The sequence below is a fragment of the Lutra lutra genome, chromosome 15 (assembly GCF_902655055.1).
Source record: "Lutra lutra chromosome 15, mLutLut1.2, whole genome shotgun sequence".
Lineage (NCBI taxonomy): Eukaryota > Metazoa > Chordata > Mammalia > Carnivora > Mustelidae > Lutra > Lutra lutra.
In genome coordinates, this window is record NC_062292.1 from 25,449,393 (window position 1) to 25,463,894 (window position 14,502).

The window sequence follows — 14,502 nt, forward strand, 5'->3', positions numbered from 1 at the left end:
TACAGATTACTATTATTATTACAAAATGTGACGAAATCATATTCCATGTTAGTATCTTGTAACATATATGTGATCATTTACATAATAATCCTCAGTAAATCGTTGCTGAGTGTTGTGACACCTGCCACCGCTCTGGGTTATAGAAGCGGAGAACCCGTACCGCAGCTCGAATGCCTGAGGATCTCCTCCTCTTTGCGGTGTCTGTGCTGAGCTTCCTGTGGGGGCTGGAGCTCATTACCAGTAACCGATTAAGAAAGACCCAAGGTCGTTGGGAGTCACTGAGTCTAAGCAGGGGAAACGTTTCAATAAAGCGAGGTTATCGGTGCTAAATACACTGGCTTAGCCAATCGAACCCTGGGGTTCTAGCTCCCTATAAGTTGCTATTTTAAAATAAATAGATATAGGGACTCCTGGGTGGCTCAGCCGATTAAGCGGCTGCCTTCCGCTCAGGTCCTGGGGTCCTGGGATCGAGTCCCACATGGCACTCCTTGCTCAGCAGGGAGCCTGCTACTCTTCCTGCCTGCCACGTGCTTCTCCCTCGGCCTGCCACTCCCTCTGCTTATGCTCACACTCTCTCTGATTTAAAAATAAATAAATAAAATATTTAAAAATACATAGATCTAAAATATTCTTAATGGAATGTCTAGGACCACACAGGGTGAAGGGAAGTTTAGAAGTACCTAAGAGAGCAGTGCCACGAGGAGGGGCGGGTCTGGAACCCCTTTGCACTAACTGCTTCTGTGGTTTCTCTGGGCCATCGTTTCTTCATCAGAAAAGGAGGAGCTAAACCTAGAGAATTTCAACGGGTCTCACAGCTGAAAGAGAAAACAAATTTCTTTGTGGAAATTTAACTAAATTGGGATTTAATGGCATCCTTCAGGCATGTAGTAATGTGTGATGCGCGTTGTCTTATTTGAGCACGGAGACCTTGAAACGTGAGGGTTGTCCTTCCACTGCCAGCCAGTCTTGGGTTTGGACCCTTGGTGGCTGCTCCGTGAGAGGTCCTTTGTTTATGACGGTGCCTCTTCGGACCAACCGTCTGCTAGACGTGCCCTTTGAGAAGCGAGGCTAGATGTGAGTGGGCTCGTCCGCCCTCCCCGCACCCCACCTGCTGATGATCTGTGGGACACCCCGCTCACGGGGTGGGGAGGGGGGTGTGCGGGGTCTCTGCAGCCCCGGTTAGGCGCGGAAGCTCAGCCATGAGAAGCGTTGTGTTCCCATTCCGGAATTCTGGAACTACCGTGTATTTGCTCTGTGCCCTTGAACAAGTTACTTAACTGGAACAAGTAGTTGACCCTACCTCTGGGCGGTAAAAGCCTGGAGCACTTAGAACACGTGTCTGATACATAGGAACAGCCCCAAACCGGACAGCTGTTCTTTCTGTCTTCCTGCAAAATATGGGAATGACCCTGCCGCCTGCCTCCGATCATAACCCTGTTGTGATCCTCTGAGGGGGGACCTTGAGGGGAAGCACGGAGGGGATCCCCGAACCCCTCTGTGTGTGCGGAAGGTTGGTGTTTCAGCCATTCCTCGGAGACTGATGTTTATACTGCTCTTAGAGCTCTTTAGGGAATAAAATTACCTCTCGCTTTCACTAGCCTAATTCAATGTCTGACAACTTCTCTCACTCGGGAAGTTATTCTTTCTGGGTGGCTTAATTGCCTATTGTTGCAATTTCAATTTGGGGTGAAGGAAAGGATGGCGGGTCTGACTCGGAGATAAAGGGATTGCAGAGAAACAAGTGGGTTGGACTCAAGCATGGGCTCTCAGCACGCGGGTGCGGGGCTCAGGCTCGGGGGCTCGGCTGCGACACTGGGGCAGGGGGTCTGCAGGGGTGCCTGGAGGGACGGTGGGTTGCAGGGAGGTGACAGTCGGCCATGACCTGGAATACTTGTCCCCGCTCTCCCACCCACACTGCAACCGGGGCAGCTTCATACTTACGGTCTCTGTCTACTTGCATGAGAGATTTCATCAGGAGAAACAGTCCCACGGATAAAGGAAAAATCTGAAATACCTGGAGGCCAGTGTATGTCCCCGAAAATCCACCTGACATGTTCTGTCACTTGGTAACTGACTCTGTTGCTTCTTGTCTCAGCTGCTCTGTGCCTGTCTGAAAGCAACAGCGTGTGTGTGTGTGTGTGTGTGTGTGTGTGTGTGTGTGCGTGTGTACAGGTACACACACACACACACACACACACACACTGCTTCGCTCATGGTGCTGGTGAGGGAGGGATGGTAAATGGGAAAATTTATTGGGAGAGGAACTTTATAAATTCAAGATGTAATTCTCACAAGACCGGAGAAAGCCCCTGTTCATGAGTTTGAGGGGATAATCTTGACCCAGCCTTGTCGGTGGGGGGACTCCCTGGGAATTCATAGGAGGTTTTTATCTCTAGCCTGGGGAATGGGGTGGCAATGACTGAAGCCCAAGTGAAGAGCAGAACTATTTGGCACAGCCCCACCTAATGAAACAGGTTTGGAGGGAAAGTGACCAAAATAAAGGGAGTGAATACAGACCACACACTGGAAGGTTTATGCCCTTGGAGCACCGGGGAGCAATGGGTGTGCAACCCCCCCCAAGTCCCCCTAGATGTCAAAGTGACATGCTCAGTGTCACTAAGCATGGCATCCTGGCCTCTGTTAGACCACCAAGTGGAGTCCTGGTGTTTAAGGAGTGGCCTCAGGGGATGCCCTGGGAGGAAGAGTAGGTTCAGAAGGAAACTCTCTGCCAGCCTGACTCCAGGACATGGGTCTCAATCCCTCACTCAAGCATGAATGGGAGATCACCCAGGACTGTGGAAGTGGGAATAAGCTGTTCCCTAAAGCCATAAGTGATCTAAACAGTCATGTTCAGATGTAGAGGGCCCACTACACACTTGCCTGTAAATCCCTAATGGACATTGGGTCTCTTTGGATTGGTGATGGTCTTCCCATACTCCTATGGTGACATTTAAGTCCAGGGTGAGGCCATCCCTGATTCCATGGGCACCATTCTCTAACGTAGTCCTTACCACCACCTCCCCAGGCTAAGTGGCACCTTTTCCATTATACAGAGACAGACGTTGAGGTTTCAAACTGGGGGGACTCACTGATCATTGACATAACCCTTTTCCCCTATTTCTACAACTGAAACCACACACACACACACACACACACACACACACACACACACTTCTCTTTCACATTGTTTGCTAAGGCACGAAGCAATCCTGGATCACTTAAATGAGGCACTGTTCACCCCAGTTCCATCTTTCCTCCATTTTCCTTCAACACCCGTCACCATGGACTGGCCCTTTGCTGCTGAGTGATGTGCTTGGTCTAAGTACATCCCGCACTCCGGTGAATGGGTTAATGAGTGAGTGATGGATGGTGGTCGGGGGAGGGGCAGTGCCTCTTGGTGGGACGAGCTCAGCCCTCTTCCCACGGCTCCTGTCCTTTCTCCCCAGGGCGGCATGATTGCTCTGCTGCTGTCCATCTTATGCCTGGTGATGATCTTGTACACTCGCCGGCGTTGGTGCAAGCGTCGCCGGGTGCCTCAGCCCCAGAAGAGTGCCAGCGCCGAGGCGGCCAACGAGATTCACTACATCCCCTCTGTGCTGATCGGCGGGCACGGACGGGAGAGTCTGCGCAATGCCCGCGTGCAGGGCCACAACTCCAGCGGCACCCTGAGCATCCGGGAGACCCCCATCCTGGACGGCTATGAGTACGACATCACGGACCTGCGCCACCACCTGCAGAGGGAGTGTATGAACGGAGGGGAGGACTTTGCCAGCCAGGTCACCCGCACCCTGGACTCCCTGCAGGGCTGCAACGAGAAGGCGGGGATGGACCTCACCCCAGGTGGGCAAGTCGCTCCTCCTCTTGGGGGACTAGGGAGTGAGGAGGGAACCAGCTTCTCTACCCTGGGGGCCAGTTGTCCTGCATGATGGCATGCACCTGTGCCCTTTCCCAGGTGGGCCAGAAGGGTACACGCTTTCCTGAGACCAGGGGAGCTGTGTTCAAATGTGGGAAGTCAGAAGAACCAGTATACACTGAATCCCTCTCCACTTCCCCTTTGCACTGGAAGCAGAGATGCCTTTATATCCAACAGAAGAGTGGGTCAAATAGAGCCTTTTCCATATATAATAGAGTAGGCCCCAGGGAAATAAGAAGCTAGTGAGAGAGATCGTGTGTGTAGGGCATTTTTGCAAGTCACGTGTTTGCTTAGGTGATTTATTTATCCACTGGTGTGGAAGGGGCAGAGGTGCTGGTCTTTTCTATGACTCTGAAGACCTTGGTCTGGGCTGGGAGTGGCTAGTTGTGTTGTCTAGCCCATGCCTCTGTGGTCTTCACAAGGGTCGCCCTTCTTCAAAGATTAGGAATGCCGTCAGGCTGTCCGAGCCTACATGCCTTGTGTTTCTATAGAGATGCTTGGTGGAAAGGACTTGGACCTGATCGGGCTGAGCCAAACGGGGTCAACCAATTGCAGAGAGGAAATCACTGTACTCTTCTTCTACAGTGGCCCTCCTGTCTCTTTCTCTGAAATTTCCATAAATAAACAACTCCTCATAGAGAAAACCCCAAGACAGCGATCCCTCAAAAACTGCTCCATTATCTTTACAGAAGACATTTTTCATACTGAATATTGCTGAAGATATATAGACTTTCAGTGGGGCTTGAAAAGAGGGAAAGCACATCATGGCAGTCTCCATTATGGGGAGCTTGGCTGGTCCCATCGGTTGAACATCTGAGTCTCAGTTTCAACTCAGGTCGTGATTTCATGGGTTGTAAGATCAAGCCCCGTATCTGGCTTCATGCTCAGCAGGGAGTCTGCTTGAAGATTCTGTCCCTCTGCCCCTTCCAAACCACTCAAGTAAATAAATAAATCTTTAAAAAAAAAAAAAAGTCTCCATTCTGCTTTGTATCTAGGAGAGATCCTGTATGAATAGCCACTTCTTAATGAGATTTAAATTCTGGGAAGTCCTTGAGGAGAAGAGACCTGTGGTCAATGCCTTACATTCCCCATGGCACCTGGCGTGGTGCAAAGCCCATCAGGTCCACGTAATGCTCATGGGGTTCCAAACTCTAAGGAATTCGGGGAGCAGCCAGTACTGCAAATATGAATAGTAGTGGTGTTAGACTGCCGGGAACGGTGTGGACTGGAATGGAAGAGGGAGAGGGTGTTTTCTGCTTGAATGCACTCAAATTCAGCTTCTTTTGAAAACTCTGTGCCACCCCGGAGAAAGGAATCCGTCGTCTGTCTCTTGCCAGCGGGCCACATGCGGTGACCCGAATCAATTCAGAATCAGTGGACTTGGGTTTTCGGTTGTCATCTCTCTCCTACTCTCCTCCCTCAGTTTTGCAGCCCTGCAGAAATCAGAGGTGTGTTTAGTCTCGCCAATCTCTCACTTTAAAGGTTCCTTATTTCAGTTCTGTGAAACTCAGGCAGCTTTCTGTGCTCCCACTTTCTTCTAGCCTTTTCTCTGAAAGCATTTGCCTTGACTTCTCCTTCCGCAGGAAGCGACAATGCCAAGCTGTCGCTGATGAACAAGTACAAGGATAACATCATTGCCACCAGCCCTGTGGACTCCAACCACCAGCAAGCCACTCTGCTCTCGCACACCTCCAGCAGCCAGAGAAAGCGCATCAACAACAAGGCGAGAGGTATCTGCGTCTGATGGCCGGGCTTGCAGGTGGCGGATTCCTTAACATCGGTAGAGGCAGGACCACTCATAGGTTGGACCCCCAACTCTCAGGCATGGCTAGAGGGTGTGTGTTTGGGCCCAGTCTTTCTGGAAGCCTGTTGAGTGTTACTTAGCCAAAAAAACTTCAATGCACAAACCTTCTAACCAAGTAATTTCATAAACAAGGCATTTATCCTTAGGAAATAATTGGACGAGTGCGCAGAGCTGTGTGTAAAAGGCTGTTCATCACAACATTGTTTAAAAGAGCGAAAAATTGGAAATAGCTTAAGTGTCCATCAATAGGGAATCGGTTAACTACCTGCACATCTGTCTGTTGTCTGGCGGCTTCTCATGTGGTCATTTAGGATGATAAGATAGATCCATATTTGTTCATATGGAAAGTTGCGCACCCATTTATTAAATGGGGGGAAAAAAACCCCAAGACTATAAAATGGAAGGTACAGCAAAATGCCATTTGTAAGGGGAGATTAAAAGGCCTTTATCTACCTCTGTGTCAGAAAAAGACAGAGAGCATATACGTCAAGTGTGAATGGAGTTTTTCTCTGATTGACAGGCTTTAGAGGATATCAGGGTTGTTCCCTGTGCACATTTCTGTGCATTCTCTTTATTATTTTTTCCCTCTTTTCGCCACTGAATGTATATTAATTCTAGGACCAGAGAAAACCAAAAATAGAACATCCGAACTTTCGAGGAGGGAAGTTTCCCTTCCATCCCTTCCCACCCACCACCCTCGAAGCTCCTCTCGGACAGTGCTGCTGGGAGGGGCCCACCTCGGGGTGGGGGTGAGCCCGGGCTATGTGGGGGTGGGCGCCAGTGACCACTGTCATGAGAAGGTCCACTTCTTCAATCAGTCTGTGTATCCGAAAGCTCCAGGGTCCGTGCCTCCTCCTCCCAAATTGTTGGTCAACCTGCTCTTATTTTTATCGATTTTTCTCCTGAACTTGCCCAGTGATTTGGTGTCATGAAGGAAAAACTGAAGATGTTGACTGTGCTGTGCTTCTTTTCATTACAGCTGGTTCTGCCTTCCTGAGCCCTGAAGGGGATTCTGGCACTGAAACAGAAAATGACCCCCAGCTGACCTTCTACACCGACCCCTCGCGGAGCCGGAGGCGCAGCCGAGGTGGGAAGGTTGGAGGGGCACAGCGGGTGGCAGGGCTCCGGGCAGGGGAGCCGAGGAGCTGCAGAGGGGCTGGGTCGGGCTGGGGGCTGTGTGGACCGAAGCCGGTTTCTGCAGGAAGCATGCCTTGGACCACAGCTGGTGTTTCCTCCTAAGGAAGAAAGAAGAGCCTAGAGTGGAAAATTTCTGAGAATCATCTCTCCCAGATAATGGCACTCTCAAACAAGTTTTCAAGTTGTTTGAAAGGCTATTTCTTGGTCAGAAGACTCTCAATTCCTTCTGGAAGCCTCAGGAGTCATATTTTGCTGTTTAGACACAGGAAATAAAGTTGATAAAGTGTGTTGTATGTGAAAATGTGGACGGTATATGTCCCCTTGCTTACCCGGCCACACGGGCCATGGGGTTGGGGAGGCAGTGCTTAGGGGGCAGGGTCGCCGAGGAATCATCTGTGATCCGTCTGTAACGGTATTTGGCCTTTCATCCCCTCCCCGGTGGAATCAGGGGACCCCTAAGCCTCCAAGTGCCCTCCTTTCTCCCGGCAGGGTCCTGGGGAGCTCACATACTCTTCTCAGCCCTGTTAGTGCCGTCCTTCCACACAGATGCTCCCTGGGCCCCTGCTCCTGTGTCACCATGTGGCTGTGGCAATGAGGTGCCACTGCCCGTGGCCTTGCTGGGAGCACTTTTGTCACTGAGGGAAGTCTGGGTTCAACAGGCTTCTCTGTTTACTTGCTGTGTGATATTGGAGGAGAACAACAGCTTCTCTGAGTCTGATTCCTCATATACAAAGCATGTTAACAATACCTCACACACTGGGCTCCGATCAGCATTTAATTCTATTAAAATGGGCTCTTTGGGTGACCCGCAGAGCTCTGTGCAGCCGTCATTGTCATCGCTCTCAGATCTCTCTGCAGTGCGGCTTCAGGCTTGTGCGACACTCCATCTTAAGGAATTTCAGACAGGGACCCACTGAGATAGAGTGGAGGATGTTTGAGCGGCCTCCCCTTGTGTTATACCCAATGGCATTTTCCCCAACCCATCATCAACCAACGCCCCCCCACCCAAAGACATTTACATTTTGGCTCTCTCCTACCTCTACTCGGGTTCCTTCCACACTGAGGGCATTCTTCCCAGAGATTGGGAGCAGCCCTTTTAATGCCTCAGTTGCAGCTTCTCTAAGCTTTGCTACTATCAGGACAAAAGTCCTTCCCACCATTTTCCTCAAGAGATCAGTGGGGCTCTGGGCTGCCTAACGTCTGATGCACCAGTAACCCTGAGGGGAGAATGTGGATCCTTGATCCTCTTTAGCTATTAATATACAGCAGATAGTGAACCTTGGCCCATCGGACCCTGAACAGGGCGTGTTCTGCTTTAATAAAATCCTGTTTACGAAGAGCCATAGTAATGAATTAGAATGAGTTTCTTTGCAGCATCAAATTGTTCCTTTAAAATACCAAGCTTTCCTAGTCCATCAACTGTTTATTGCTATCAAGTAGACTGTAAGCTTCTTAGGGATGGGCATATCTAATTTACTTTTCCAAAGTGCCCAGCGAAGGATTTTGCCTATAAGAGATGCTTGTAAGTGTTTGTTGAATTGAACTGAATACATCAATCAGGCCGGCAAATTTTATAACTCACCTGCCATAGGTCAGGCTTTGTGATGGGAGGTAGAAGCATGGAAACATGGCACGGTGATAAGCCCTAATTTAATATTATAAATAAAGTAAAATGAGTACTCAGAGGACAGAACAGGTCATTCTACCTGGCAGCAATAGGAGACAAAGAAGGAGAAAATAATTAGATGTGGGTTACATACAGCATATAGAATTTATTGAAAACGCAGAATCTAGGGTAAGGACAACCTAGTAAGGAAAACGGCATCTAGAAAGCCTGGAAGGCACAAAAGAACATGGTATTTTTAAGCACATGAAAGCAGTTCTGTATGGCAGGTGTAAGAACACAGGCCACAGGGTAGTGGGGACGGGGCTGGATACCAGGCCAGATCCCCCAGGATCGCACCTGTGCCATGAGTTTGCACTTGGTCCTGTAGGTCACAGGGAACCACTGGACGTTTTGAAGCCAGGTAGAGATGCTGGATGATGGTTCGATGGTACAGAAGGACCAGGGAGGCGAGAAGATGAGTAGCAAGTCACTGCAATCACGTGAGAGCAGCAGCAAGTGCCTGTAAAGAGTGACAACACCGTGTGATAAAAGCTTTAACGGCAGGGTGCTCCCAGGGCTAGAGGAGCAGCAGGGGATGAGTGAGAATCCGCTCTCAAAGGTTTCAGGGAAGTGTTTACAAGGAGATGCTGTTGGAGCGGAGACTTGAAGAGTAGGTGTATACCAGGCTGACAAGGTGACAAAATGGCATTCTGCGGAGGAGGAAATGATATGTGCAAAGTCACAGAGACATAAACGATAATGGTCTAGTGAGAGAGTGGGAAAGACTTTACTAGAATGAAGCGTATGGTGCAGGTTTGCAGTTTGCTTAGGAAATAAGGCCGGATGAGCAGGAGACAGCATGCGCCTTGACCGGAGGACTTGGACCTAACCCTTCAGTTGGCGCCCCCGGAGGCTTTTCAAGATCGTCTCACTGGTCCACTCAGCTTTGCAAAGGGCTCCTCTGGGGGGGCAAGGGTGGGGGAGGTTGAGGCAGGGAGACTGGGCACACGGCTCTTGCTGCTGTCCAGGTGTGCGATGCTGGGCTCGGGTCAGGATGGAGAGAATGAAGGCAAGGGAGACTCTGGACCCAAGATGGAAACATATTTAAGGGTATCGGAGGAGGGGGAGGGCGGGGCTTATAGAGCCGAGGGCGGGGTCAGACAAGGTGGAGTCTCAGGGCGCATTCTGCAGGTGGTGGAAATCAGAGGAAGAGGGAGGCCCCAGCTTCTCATCCCAGTGCCTGGGGGATGAGCTTGGTTGGTGGCAGATCTCTTGCTGCTCAGGGCCAGTTTGGGCTGGAGGTAGAGATTTTAAGTGTGGGAAAATCGACCCCTTGGTGAAAGGCTCCTAAGATGAAAAGAATATCTCTAGGTAGCAAGGGACAGGGGATCCAGAGGCTGCCTGCCATCCTGTGGTGTCCCATCCCAGCTCCTGCCAGCACACCCACTCAGGGCACCTGCTGCCCTAACGGGCAGGTGCAGACCCAGACCTTCCCTGCGGTCCTGAGAACAGCCCTTCCAAAGACTCCCCGGGCCCAGAGATTGAGTCGTGCCTCGTCTGGGGGATGGTGCCCCAGCCCGACCCCTGCCTCTGTCCCAGCTCCTTAGCAGCAGCTTGTCCCTGGATGTGCCCTGTCACCTCTCTGACGGTCTCTCTGTGGGAGCTGTCTCATCAGACCATGGTCCTCATTAAGTGACATGAGCCACGTAAAGCCCGCACACTGGCGCCTGATGCAGAATTATGCTTTGTAAATTTTTACTGTCACTGTGAGGTTGATCTCTGTGAGACTTATTTTCCTTACCTGTGAAGTGGGTAGTTACTGTCTGGACTCCTAGATTTATTCTAAGGAAGCAAATAATAAAAGTAAAATAAGGTGTGCAAAGCATTTTACCTGCTGTCTGACATAATAGATGTCTTTTATTTCTGTCAGTCATAAATGCCAACACAGGTCAAACCATTAGAAAATGACAAAGGACATATTCTCTTGGCCACTTGCCTTGCTTTCTTACTTTCCCACATCTGTTCTGCCTCCGCATGAAACATTCCTCTTATTACTACCATTTTATCCTCTGCACAAAAACCAAAAACAAAGACACACCAGGGAAACCTTCCTTCCTATTCCTGTCCGCAACGGCCTGCAAGTGCCTTCTCGGCCTCCTTCTTTGCTCACTAGCCATTTATAATGTCACCCCAGTCACTGCTGGACTGGGGGGGACCCTTCAGGCATGACAACATCCTCTACACATACAGAGCAGACTTTCCTCATTCCCGGTTCTCTAGACAGAGATTGACCTGTAGGACTCCCACCCACAGAGTTTGGGAAGTTCCTCAAGAGGCAGTTGGAGAAGTAGTCTGAGCCCTGGGAGGAAGGAGCGGGTTTGTGAGAGCGCCCTCTGTGAGAAGCGGTGAGAAGTGCAGAGACTTCTAGAACGGGTTGGAAGCATCCTTACCACCCTTGGGCAAGAGGTTGGAGCTCAGTCAGGTGGGTAGCAGGGGAGAATGCCCTCCTTTAGGATTTCTTTGTGAACCTGTCCCAGGAAAAGTGTGGAGAACTTGCACACAACTGATCGTTGTTGACCCCGAGGGCCATTAGCATGCTAAGCCCCTCTGACTAGAGCTGAGAACACGGTGTTCCATGAGGATGAAGCTCATTGGGGTTGTGAGCTGAAACATTCTTTGCCTGGACTAGGTTTGCCCACTGCCTCCCCTGTTGGCTGGGTTGGGCAGCAGAAGGCCAGACTGGCCTCCCGCTGCCAAGATTCTTAACACTGTGTGTGTCTTGCTTGTATCTTGCTTCCAGTGGGCTCTCCCAGAAGTCCTGTGAATAAGACCACCTTGACGCTGATCAGCATCACCAGCTGTGTGATTGGCCTCGTGTGCTCCTCTCATGTCAGCTGCCCCCTCGTTGTCAAAATCACCCTGCATGTCCCCGAGCACCTGATCGCCGATGGTAAGCTCGCTTCCGAGGATGTGGCTTCTTCCTCAAAGGGGAAGTTTTCATCTTGGGTCAGGAAGATAGAGAAGCCAGGGGTCACTGTTAATTATTACTGTAAGTGAGGGAAAAACAAACCCAGATAAGTAAGGCTTAGGACACATTTGGATTGTCCACTGACAAAGTCAAAATTTTTTAATCTTAAAAAAAAACAAAACAACAACAACAGTAACAACACAAAAGTGAACAGATTACCTCCTCTTCTCTATGCCCACTCCAATTTCTCATTTCTGTTTGCTTTCAAATAAGCCCCTGTCTAGGTAGAGAATTACAGAGCATGCTGGATACAGGCAGATAGACACCAAGAGATTCTCTGGCTTTTGGGAAGGGAGAAGCTAACTGGGAACTTGGAAGTGGTTAAGAACCAGCCACGCTTTGGTTTGGTATGCCTGGGTGAGAAATTCCTAATTGCAGTAACTTGCTAAAAGCCTGGAACTCTGAAGCAATAATTTCCTTTCATCCAGGGGGACCCCAGTATAATGAGGGAGTTGTACGGGTTCTGGAAGCCCTGATTTCTTGAAGCCCAGAGAACCTAATTGACTTGTTAAAGTCTCTTCTCTCGCCGCTAGAAGGCTGGAAACAGGTGGGGACTGTCCGCGCCATTAGAGGGCCTGCTCTTTGATGGCAGGTCCCTGCTCCTTGAGTGAATGCCAGTGCCTGTGGCTGGGTCTGGGTCTGATGGAGTCATGCTGTGGCCATCACAGAGTGGCTCCGCCCGATAATTCCCTGGGCCCACCCTGATAGAGATGGGATTCAGCAAGGGCAGGAGGAGGTCCAAGTGGTTGCCCAGCCTCCAACTGCTGATCCCTCGCTCAGGGGCTCATGACAGGCCAGGGCTGGTAGGTGCAATGACCTCGGGATTGGGCCAACCTGTGGAGTGTCCCTTACTCTGTCTCGAGGGATGCTGGCCCGCACGTGCGCATGCACGCACGTGTGTGCGTGTGCGTCTGTGTGTTTGTGTGTGTGTTGTGTGTGTGTTTGTGTGTGCGTGTGTGTGTGTGTTGTCGTGTGCATGTCCAGGCATTCCTCTTCTCTCTCTCCCGCAGGGAGCCGGTTCATCCTGTTGGAGGGGAGCCAGCTGGATGCCAGTGACTGGCTGAACCCAGCTCAAGTGGTTCTCTTCTCTCAGCAGAACTCCAGTGGGCCCTGGGCCATGGACCTCTGTGCCCGGCGGCTCCTGGACCCCTGTGAACACCAATGCGACCCCGAAACTGGTAGGCAGGAGCACCGGGCAGCGGGTAACTGTCAGAGTTTGTGCCTCTTGCAGTCACCCCCTTGGAAACCCCCACCATCTTCTCCGGATGTCTCCATTGCCTTTGGGGGCCTCGGCCTTGCAAGCTGCCAGTGTGTGGGGGCTCCTGAGCCCATTGGCTTAGAATGTGGCATCTTCAGGCAGAAAGCCTTGGAAGTACCCTATTTGTAGCCCCCATTCTGCATCCCAGACAGGCCAGTCTAGGACGATCTCCACCATCCATTTGGCATCCTGCCAGCGGATGTCAGCCGCTGGGGCTAGACCTTTTAATGCATGTTTATTGTAGAAAATTTGGAAAATTTAAGAAAGCTTATAGAAGAAAATGATAATCATCTATAATTCTCTCTCCTGGAGAAATCACTTTAAAATCATGACGTCCTCCCTTCCGATCTTTAATCTGTGCGTGAGTTTGAGAGACTTATAAGCATACTACGTCTAGTAGCTCTTTCTTGAGTTTTTCACGTCACATTCTATCGTGAAAATTTTCCAGAACCGTTAAATATTCCTCAATAACATAATTTTAATGACTATTAGGTATTCCATTGTATGGCCATATCATAGCTCATTTAAATAGTTCCCTATTCGTTGACATTTAGGATGCTTTAAATTTTTAATTTTTACAAATACTACCAAAATGAATATCTTTCCACATAAATGCAGGGCACATGTGAAGTTAATATCTTCAGAGAAATCCTAGGAGAGAGATTACTGGGGCCAAGGGGAGAGACATTGCTCAGGCTGTCATGTTATGAGATGGGGCTGGGGCTTCCCCGAGAGGGTCCACGTGTGGACAAGACACGTGTGGGGGCATGCCCCGAGCTTGAGAGCTCCACGATCCCGAGGAGTATGGGTCCCTCCTTCCAGGTTGCTGTGCACTTTCCTTGTAGAAGAGGGTTCATCTCCAACAATCTCCATCAAGATCTGGGTCTTTTAGATTCAGTAACACGGACAGATGCTTCCCAGAGCAGCGTGATGCTCCAGAACAAAGGAAGGCTTGTAATGACAGCTAAGACATCCAGGGCAAATGTTGGGAGCAGGGGGCCAATTCCTTTAGCTCTCTGTATCTCATGCACAGCCCCTTCTCCTCCATCTCACACACACACACACACACGTATGCACACATACATGCACAAATGTGCACATATACACATGCATATACATACATACATAGGCACACACTTGCACACACGTGCACACTTGTGCACACAGAGTACACATGTACATACACACATACACAGTGCACACACCTACCCCTACAGGTACATTTTCTTCAGGTGCTGGGGTGGAGGGATATTAGTAACGTTTGAGTCCAAGGGACAGAGCCTTGCTTCTGTTATGATGCATTGTGGTGTGCTTTGGGGAGAGTAGCGGGCAGCTACAACATCCAAAGTTCACCTTCTTAGGTCTAAGGGCTGTTGTCACCTGGACCCGTCATAGGGATTCCAGACCCCCATATGGAAGAGAAAGTATAGCATTTTAAACATCTGATGTCTAAGACTGTGCTTGCTTACTGTTCTTCCCACGCGGTCAGGCAAACACCAAATCAAACAGATGGGCTGTGCGCCATGCCCAAAAGCCAGTGTGCTCGGGAGAAAGGAAAAAGGGCTCGTCTCCAAGGCAGGGCCTCTCCGTGTGCCTGAGCTGGTCTCTGGTCCCTCCCTGGCTGACTTGGAGTGGGAGATCCTGGGACAAGCTCAGAGCTTAAACTCACTTCTGAGACAAGCCTGATCTCCAGAAGGCCTTGGAAGGTTTTCCTGAGGTTCTAAAGAACAGGAAGCACTTGTAATTACATGTGGGG

At 50.2% G+C, this 14,502-nt stretch overlaps 1 protein-coding gene across 2 annotated transcripts in view; it reads left to right on the forward strand.

The window, feature by feature from the left end:
- Positions 1–14,502, forward strand: part of ASTN1 (astrotactin 1) — a 326,135-nt gene that overhangs the window by 141,232 nt on the left and 170,401 nt on the right. The window contains exons 3-7 of one of the 2 annotated variants that reach the window (XM_047705323.1): positions 3,447–3,840; positions 5,497–5,643; positions 6,697–6,804; positions 11,261–11,410; positions 12,499–12,666. In XM_047705323.1, coding sequence (XP_047561279.1) covers positions 3,447–3,840; positions 5,497–5,643; positions 6,697–6,804; positions 11,261–11,410; positions 12,499–12,666 — 967 coding nt within the window. The remainder of the gene's footprint in view (positions 1–3,446; positions 3,841–5,496; positions 5,644–6,696; positions 6,805–11,260; positions 11,411–12,498; positions 12,667–14,502) is intronic. The other variant, XM_047705324.1, reaches the window with a different exon arrangement.